The sequence below is a fragment of the Limanda limanda genome, chromosome 14, assembly GCF_963576545.1.
Source record: "Limanda limanda chromosome 14, fLimLim1.1, whole genome shotgun sequence".
Lineage (NCBI taxonomy): Eukaryota > Metazoa > Chordata > Actinopteri > Pleuronectiformes > Pleuronectidae > Limanda > Limanda limanda.
This window is the reverse complement of record NC_083649.1, coordinates 3,511,988-3,521,983: the sequence shown is the minus strand read 5'-3', so window position 1 is coordinate 3,521,983 and position 9,996 is coordinate 3,511,988. Positions and strand designations below refer to the sequence as shown.

At 39.8% G+C, this 9,996-nt stretch overlaps 1 protein-coding gene and 1 pseudogene across 1 annotated transcript; both read left to right on the top strand.

Moving 5' to 3' along the window:
- The first annotated feature begins 2,048 nt into the window (after positions 1-2,048).
- Positions 2,049-3,880, top strand: LOC133019579 (zinc-binding protein A33-like; annotated as a pseudogene).
- A 3,100-nt stretch (positions 3,881-6,980) lies between these two features.
- On the top strand, positions 6,981-9,085 carry LOC133019580 (E3 ubiquitin-protein ligase TRIM35-like). Its single transcript, XM_061086111.1, has 2 exons — positions 6,981-7,295; positions 7,383-9,085. The coding sequence occupies exon 2, from the start codon at positions 7,400-7,402 to the stop codon at positions 8,780-8,782; it is 1,383 nt and encodes a 460-aa protein (XP_060942094.1). The 5' UTR covers positions 6,981-7,295; positions 7,383-7,399; the 3' UTR covers positions 8,783-9,085.
- Positions 9,086-9,996: the final 911 nt, after the last annotated feature.

Genomic DNA, 9,996 nt, shown 5'->3' with positions numbered 1-9,996 from the left:
TATATTTTATACTTTCTATTGTATATTGTATCATTTACATTTTAAATTTTATATTGAATATTGTATATTGTATATTTTATCAGTTACATTTTATATTTATATTTTATATTTTATATTTTATATTTTATATTTTATATTTTATACTTTATACTTTATACTTTATACTTTATACTTTTTACTTTATTTAGGGCCCGAGCACTGACATGAAAGGTCAGGTGAGGCTCTATTGAAATTGGAAGGATTATTATTATTATTCAGGCAAATGAATTGGCTTTTTGAGGGCTTTAACATGCTCAAATTCTTACCAAAATTTAGAAAGTGGTGAAAATGAACGTATTCTGAAAGAATTTTTAATGGGCGTCGCAAAATGGCTCAACGGTGCCCCTCGAGACCCCCGGAACGTGTTCACATTGACCGATCTTCACAAAAATCGATACACAGGTGTATCATGACCAGGATTTCCAAAGTCTGCAAACATTTTTAAATTTTCTTTTGTTTTCTTTCTGCGACACCACAAACTCATGAATGTCTCCAAATGACTGAGTACATGCTGCTGCCACTATAACACACAACCTGTGTATCTCTACTCAAAGTACTCCTGAGAGATGTGTATCGCACTATACGTGACATCGACTGTCTCCACTCTTCTGCACAAGTCTGTTGATATCATTATTTTCAGCTGCATCAGCATTATGGTATTATATCAGATAAATATCAGCTGAAAATCATCAGCCAACCGTACAACACGGAAAGAGATCTCATGACTACACAGGATTTACCCCAGGGGCCAAACATATGTGGGAAATAAGAGGGAAACCAAAGTAGAGCCTTGGGAGACACCACACACCTATAGGGGAGAACAAGAGGAGAGGCCAAGGCTTACAGAGAAGTTAGATAGATAGATAATAGATAGATATTAGATATTAGATAGATAATAAATACATAATAGATAGATATTAAATATTAGATATTAGATAGATAATAAATAGATAATAGATAGATAGACAGACAGACGGATGCTTTTATTTTACAAACACGCTATCACCTGTGCCGATGAAGCTGCAGCACACTCTCTCCTTGAGTCTGCCCCCCCCACACACACATACACACAAACAACACACACAGATACACTCACGGCTGTACATACGTTCTGAAAGAAGGATTTCATTGAAAAACCTCAAATCTGCCGAGAGAGAGAGAGAGAGAGAGAGAGAGAGAGAGAGAGAGAGAGAGAGAGAGAGAGAGAGAGAGAGAGAGAGAGAGAGAGAGAGAGAGAGAGAGAGAGAGAAAACATGTAGATAAATAAATCAAAGACATGACAATGGTTGTGGATGGAGAAGTTGGTTTTCTCCCTCCGGTGGCTGGGCTCAGCTCGGGGGGGGGGAGCTCGGAGTAGAGCTGCTGCTCCTTCTCGTGAAAAGGGTGAGAGGAGGTTCAGCGTTTTATCAGGAGGTCTCCTGGGTGCTTTTCTGATTCTAATTTTCTGACATTGTTTCCATTTGTTTGCACTTTTGCTTCTGTCTCTTTAATAAGACTTCAGCTCTGCAGTTACGTCACAGACTCCCCACCCCCCCCTCACCCCCTTTTAATATTTAACTTTCACAAGCAGAACGACCTCTGAACATTGAACACTCAGCAGATAACAATCATATTCAAGCAGCTATTTTACAACCAGGTCTCTTGTCTGTGTGAGCTTGTTGCTGCCAAATTACTTTTGACCAGTTATCAAATCAAAGGCTTGAGTTACTTTTTACAATCATGTCCTGACACACCAGAGAAACCAGGAAGCATCTGTTCCTCCCTGAAGAGACACAGGCTGAAAACCAGACGATCACATTCACCTTCCAAACCAAACTGAACCAAACCAGACCAGACGTCCTGAGTGAGTCCAGCTACAGGAGAGAAGAGTCAAACTACAACCTGCCGACGCTCCACACACTGACCGTGAGTTTAACAGACACCTCGACTCAGAGGGGAAGTGAACCTCAGTGAAGTTCATGGAGCTGTGACTGACTGACTGTCTGTTTTCAGCTTCACCTGGAGACTCAATGGCTTCCAGATCAGAAGAGGATCTCTGCTGTTCCGTCTGCCATGATGTCTTCAGAGATCCTGTCATTCTGTCATGTAGCCACAGCTTCTGTAAAGACTGTGTGAAGGGCTGGTGGAAAGACAAAGAAGTAAAAGAGTGTCCACTTTGTAAGAGAAGATCTTCAAAAAATCATCCACCTTGTAACCTGGTGTTGAAGAACCTGTGTGAGACCTTCTTACAGGAGAGAGATCAGAGCTCTTCACATGCTCTCTGCAGTCTGCACTAAGAGAAACTCAGACTCTTCTGTCTGGACCATCAGCAGCCAGTGTGTGTCATCTGCAGAGATTCAGAAAAACACACCAACCACACAATCAGACCCATCGATGAAGCTGCACCACAACACAAGAAGCAGCTTCAGGAAACTCTGGAGCCCTTGAAGAAGAAGTTACAGTGTTTTGAACGTGTTAAGGTAGAGTTTGAACAAACAGCAGAACACATTAAGGTCCAGGCCGGACTCACAGAGACGCAGATCAAGGAGCAGTTTAAAAAGCTTCATCAGTTCCTGGAGGAGGAAGAGGAGGCCAGGATGGCTGCACTGAGGGAGGAAGAGGAGCAGAAGAGTCGGATGATGAAGGAGAAGATTGAGGCTCTGAGCAGAGACATAACAGCTCTTTCAGACACAATCAGAACAACAGAGGACGAGCTGAGAGCTGAAGACGTCTCGTTCCTGCTCAATTACAAGGCTGCAGTGGAACGAGTCCAGCAGCGCCCCCTGCTGGATGATCCACAGCTGGCCTCAGGAGCTCTGATAGACAAGGCCAAACATCTGGGCAACCTGAGCTTCAACATCTGGAACAAGATGAAGGACGAGGTCTCCTACTGTCCTGTGGTTCTAGACCCAAACTCTGCTCATCCAGTACTCGTCCTGTCTGAAGATCTGACCAGTTTTACACGAGGAGCGAGACAGAAGCTTCCTGACAATCCAGAGAGGTTTGATCATTACGCCATAGTCCTGGGTTCTGAGGGTTTTAACTCAGGGACTCACAGCTGGGACGTCCTTGTTGGAGACAGTACACACTGGGCACTGGGTGTAAGAGCAGAGTCTGTCCAGAGGAAGGGAGAAGATCTGTCTGGAACATGGAGATTATTGTTCAAAGAAGGTAAATACAAAGCATGGTCACCATCAGCATCATCTGATCTCTCTGTGGAGAAGATCCAGAAGATCAGAGTGAAACTGGACTGGAACAGAAGAAAACTGTCATTCTATGATCTTGATACTAACACACAAATTCACAGCTTCATACACACTTTCACTGAGAAGATGTTTCCATACTTTAGCATTAACGATCCCTTAAAGCTGTTACCTGTGAAAGTCTCTGTGACGCTGGATCAGAGACGTAAGAGATAAAGATTTTATTCATCATTATTTCTTCAAGAGAAATCTGCTGAATGCAAAGTTAACCTCGTTATTCTAATGCTTTGTTTATTTCTCCTTTGACTTTTCCACATGTGTAAAAATATTTCATTATTTTCTGATCTTTATCTTTGGTTTTAACTTTCATGGAAAATGTTTTCTATTATTTAGATTTTGTGTGGATCCATGAAGTTGAGCAAACTGATCAAGATCAACATAAAAACACATTTATCAATAACAGCTGATCATTGTTCACATTCAACAAACTTTATTAAAACTCACACATGAGACATGATTCATGTTTAATCACATAAAGTCTGTTCACATATGAAATAATCCAACATGTATGAACATTTGTCTGTTTGATGTGATGAAGCCAAAATGATTCTGTCTGTAAAAGTGTTTATTCAACAGCAGCCTCGTGATGTGATTTTAATATTGTGATAAAATAATAAAAACTATGAAACAGAAACAGAGTTCTGACCTTTTTTAAGTTGAAATGTAAACATAACATTATCTGTAATTTAGTAGGATTTAACACTCAGATAGTTTCAGTTTTTTAAATTGAGTTATATAAACGTGTATTCATTACTGATAACTTTTAAATAAGTTAAACAATTAAATCAATCAATCAAACAACAAGCTGCAGACGTGGACCGAGGAGAGGTGCTTCAGTTAAACACACACACACACACACACACACACACACACACACACACACACACACACACACACACACACACACACACACACACACACACACACACACACACACACACACACACACACACACACACACACACAAACACACAGTTTCAGGTGAAGCTGTTCTTCAGCTGCTCAGTGGATTTTTTTTTTTCTATTTTTTTACTGTCTTTGATACATGAACCAGTTTATTATTAATTATAAGATGAAGAAACGCAGCGGACAGCGAGCCAGACTGAGAGGATCAACCGACAGCAAGATTCAAGAGTTTATTGTCACGTACACAACGATTACATTAAGCAGTCGCTTGCAATGAAATGTTTGGGTCACAGGCTCTCTTATGACAATGCTCAGTGTATTAAAAGCAGACAAAATAATTTAAATAAAATAGATATCTAAAATATATATTTATATTTTGCATTGCTTATTGCTTATTGCATATTTTATATTTTACATTTTATATTTTATACTTTCTATTGTATATTGTATTTTATATATTGTATATTGTATATTGTATGTTGTATATTGTATATTGTGTCATTTAAATTTTTAATTTTAAATGTTGTACTTTATATTGTATATTGTATATTGTATATTTTATCATTTACATTTTAAACTTTATATTGAATATTGTATATTTTATCATTTACATTTTATATTTTATACTTTGTACTTTATACTTTATACTTTATACTTCATACTTTATACTTTATACTTCATACTTTATACTTTTTACTTTATTTAGGGCCCGAGCACTGACATGAAAGGTCAGGTCAGGCCCTATTGAAATTGTAAGAATTATTATCATTATTCAGGCATATGAATTGGCTTTTTGAGAGCTTTAACATGCTCAAATTCTTACCAAAATTTAGAAAGTGGTGAAAATTTACGTATTCTGGAGGAATTTTCAATGGGCGTCGCTAAATGGCTCAACGGTGCCCCCCCCGAGACCCCCGGAACGTGTTCACATTGACCTATCTTCACAGAAATCGATACACAGGTGTATCATGACCACTGTCAGGATTTCAATATTTTAGCTGGTGTGGCTCTGACTGAACTCTATGCAATAAAGAAAGGCGGGGGGGCATGAACAGTTTGGGTCAGATATTATGCCTTCACACAAATGATTAATAATAACCTTTTATTTTCCTAGTGTGTTATCTACAAATTAGAATGTATGTGCGTCACGTTGTTGTTGCCTTGATTTGATTTAGTTGTTTTGAATGTCTGTACAAACAGAACGTACAGCCGATATAACAGAAACATAATAATCTTTTCTCCAAATGTAAACACCATTGGCCCTCACAGCCTCAGCTGTGTCAAGGCCTTGGGAGGGGCTCCTTGTCCCCTTCCGAGGAGGAAGAACCAATATCTACTGTTATAAATATATCAAACCCCTTCTGTCCGGGGCCATTGTTGACTTCCTATTGCTAACTTAATTATCATGGGCTGTGATAATTGTCCATTGCTTTGCTGATCCATACCTGTTCATTGCTTCCTAAATAAATACTTGATTGAATAAAACCGAGTTCAGATCTTCTCATATATAAGGATACAAAGAACACGCCTGACACCAGACAAACAAAAAAGTCTTTAGGTGCAATTGGAAAAACGCAACAGGTGAGCTAGATACAGCTGAGCACTTTTATGGCTCATTATAAGCTCTAACAAGGCTTCAGTCGCCGTATGTGTGGAGCCCACTGGGAGCTGCTGTGAACACCTTTTCTCACAGGGCAGCTGAACACACACACACACACACACACAGAGAGTAAAGAAAACAATTACAGGCCGTCAGGCTGTGTACACGCTGGATTTCCTAAGTCTGCAAACACTTTTTAAATTTTCTTTTGTTTTCTTTCTGCGACACCACAAACTCCTGAATGTCACCAAATGACTGAGTACATGCTGCTGCCACTATGAAACACAACCTGTGTATCTCTACTCAAAGTACTCCTGAGAGATGTGTATCGCACTATACGTGACATCGACTGTCTCCACTCTTCTGCACAAGTGTGTTGATATCATTATTTTCAGCTGCATCAGCATTATGGTATTATATCAGATAAATATCAGCTGAAAATCATCAGCCAACCGCACAGCACGGAAAGAGATCTCATGACTACACAGGATTTACCCCAGGGGCCAAACATATGTGGGAAATAAGAGGGAACCCAAAGTAGAGCCTTGGGAGACACCACAAACCTATAGGGGAGAACAAGAGGAGAGGCCAAGGCTTACAGAGAAGTTAGATATAAAGATAATAGATAGATATTAGATATTAGATAGATAATATATAGATAAACAGACAGACAGATGCTTTTATTTTACAAACACGCTATCACCTGTACCGATGAAGCTGCAGCACACTCTCTCCTTGAGTCTGCCCCCCCCCAGCATACACACACACACATACACATACACATACATACACACACAAACAACACACACAGATACACTCACGGCTGTACATTCGTTCTGAAAGGAGGATTTCATTGAAAAACCTCAAAGACATGACAATGGTTGTGGATGGAGAAGTTGATTTTCTCCATCCGGTGGCTGGGCTCAGCTCGGGGGGGGGGGGGGGATGAGCTCGGAGTAGAGCTGCTGCTCCTTCTCTTGAAAAGGGAGAGAGGAGGTTCAGCGTTTTATCAGGAGGTCTCCTGGGTGCTTTTCTGATTCTAATTTTCTGACATTGTTTCCATTTGTTTGCACTTTTGCTTCTGTCTCTTTGATAAGACTTCAGCTCTGCAGTTACGTCACAGACTCCCCCACCCCCCCTCACCCCCTTTTAATATTTAACTTTCACTAGCAGAACGACCTCTGAACATTGAACACTCAGCAGAAAACGACCATATTCAAGCAGCTATTTTACAACCAAGTCTCTTGTCTGTGTGAGCTTGTTGCTGCCAAATTACTTTTGACCAGTTATCAAATCAAAGGCTTGAATTACTTTTTACAATCGTGTCCTGACACACCAGAGAAACCAGGAAGCATCTGTTCCTCCCTGAAGAGACGCAGGCTGAAAACCAGACGATCACATTCACCTTCCAAACCAAACTGAACCAAACCAGACCAGACGTCCTGAGTGAGTCCAGCTACAGGAGAGAAGAGTCAAACTACAACCTGCCGACGCTCCACACACTGACCGTGAGTTTAACAAACACCTCGACTCAGAGAGGAAGTGAACCTCAGTGAAGTTCATGGAGCTGTGACTGACTGACTGTCTGTTTTCAGCTTCACCTGGAGACTCAATGGCTTCCAGATTAGAAGAAGATCTCTGCTGTTCCGTCTGCCATGATGTCTTCAGAGATCCTGTCATTCTGTCATGTAGCCACAGCTTCTGTAGAGACTGTGTGAAGAGCTGGTGGAAAGACAAAGAAGTAAAAGAGTGTCCACTTTGTAAGAGAAGATCTTCAAGGTCAGAACCACCTGTTAGCCTGGTGTTAAAGAACCTGTGTGAGACCTTCTTACAGGAGAGAGATCAGAGCTCTTCACATGCTCTCTGCAGTCTGCACTCAAAGAAACTCAGACTCTTCTGTCTGGACCATCAGCAGCCAGTGTGTCTCATCTGCAGAGATTCAGAAAAACACACCGGCCACATATTCAGACCCATCGATGAAGCTGCACAACAACACAAGAAGCAGGTACAGGAAACTCTGGAGCCCTTGAAGAAGAAGTTACAGAGTTTTGAACGTGTTAAAGTAAAGTTTGAACAAACAGCAGAACACATTAAGGTCCAGGCCGGACTCACAGAGACGCAGATCAAGGAGCAGTTTAAAAAGCTTCATCGGTTTCTGGAGGAGGAAGAGGAGGCCAGGATGGCTGCACTGAGGGAGGAAGAGAAGCAGAAGAGTCGGATGATGAAGGAGAAGATTGAGGCTCTGAGCAGAGACAAAAAGACTCTTTCAGACACAATCAGAACCACAGAGGACGAGCTGAGAGCTGAAGACGTCTCGTTCCTGCTCAACTACAAGGCTGCAGTGGGACGAGTCCAGCAGCGCCCCCTGCTGGATGATCCACAGCTGGCCTCAGGAGCTCTGATAGACGAGGCCAAACATCTGGGCAACCTGAGCTTCAAAATCTGGAACAAGATGAAGGACGAGGTCTCGTACTGTCCTGTGGTTCTGGATCCAAACTCTGCTAATCCACAACTCGTCCTTTCTGAAGATCTGACCAGTTCGAGATGGGGAGAGAAACAGAAGCTTCCTGACAATCCAGAGAGGTTTAATCATTACGCCTCAGTCCTGGGATCTGAGGGTTTTAACTCAGGGACTCACAGCTGGGACGTCCTGGTTGGAGACAGTACTGACTGGGCACTGGGTGTAAGAGCAGAGTCTATCCAGAGGAAGGGAGACAATCTGTCTGGAACATGGAGAATAGTGTTCTATGAAGGTAAATACTACGCAGATTCACCATCAGGAAGATCTGTTCTCTCTGTGCAGAAGATCCAGAGGATCAGAGTGAAACTGGACTGGAACGGAAGAAAACTGTCGTTCTATGATCCTGATACTAACAAACACATTCACACCTTCATACACACTTTCACTGAGAAGATGTTTCCATACTTTAGCATTGGAGATCCCTTGAAGCTGTTACCTGTGGCAGTCTCTGTGACGCTGGATCAGAGCCGTTAGAGATAAAGATTTTATTGATCATTATTTCTTCAAGAGAAATATGCTGAATATAAAAGTTAAAGTCGTTATTCTAAAGCTTTGTTTATTTCTCCTTTGACTTTTCCACGTGTGTAAAAATATTTCATTATTTTCTGATCTTTATCTTTGGTTTTAACTTTCATTGAAAATGTTTTCTATTATATAGATTTTGTGTAGATCCATGAAGTTGAGCAAACTGATCAAGATACACATAAAAACACATTTATCAATAACAGCTGATCATTGTTCACATTCAACAAACTTTATTAAAACTCACACATGAGACATGATTCATGTTTAATCACATAAAGTCTGTTCAAATATGAAATAATCCAACATGTATGAACATTTGTCTGTTTGATTCCAAAATGATTCTGTCTTTAAAAGTGTTTATTCAACAGCAGCCTCGTGATGTGATTTTAATATTGTGATAAAATAATAAAAACTATGAAACAGAAACAGAGTTCTGACCTTTTTTTAAGTTGAAATGTAAACGTAACATTATCTGTAATTTAGTAAGATTTAACACTCAGATACTCAGATTTTTAAATTGAGTTATATATACATTTATTCATTACTTATAACTTTTAAATAAGTTAAACAATTAAATCAATCGATCAAACAACAAGCTGCAGACGTGGACCGAGGAGAGGTGCTGCAATTAAAAACACACACACACACACACGAACACACAGTTTCAGGTGAAGCTGTTCTTCAGCTGCTCAGTGGAGTTTTTTTCTCTATTTTTTTATTGTCTTTGATACATGAACCAGTTTATTATTAATTATAAGACGAAGAAACGCAGCGGACAGCGAGCCAGACTGAGCGGATCAACCGACAGCAAGATTCAAGAGTTTATTGTCACGTACACAACGATTACATTAAGCAGTCGCTTGCAATGAAATGTTTGGGTCACAGGCTCTCTTATGACAATGCTCAGTGTATTAAAAGCAGACAAAATAATTTAAATAAAATAGATATCTAAAATATATATTTATATTTTGCATTGCTTATTGCATATTGCGTATTGCATATTTTATATTTTACATTTTATACTTTCTATTGTATATTGTATTTTGTATATTGTATATTGTCATTTACATTTTAAATTTTATACTTTATATTGTATATTGTATATTGTATTTTGTATATTGTATATTGTATATTGTATATTGTATATTGTCATTTACATTTTA

Bases quoted from the DNA above. Each gene is read 5' to 3' on its own strand.
- LOC133019580 (XM_061086111.1), top strand. From the start codon at position 7,400: ATGGCTTCCAGATTAGAAGAAGATCTCTGCTGTTCCGTCTGCCATGAT.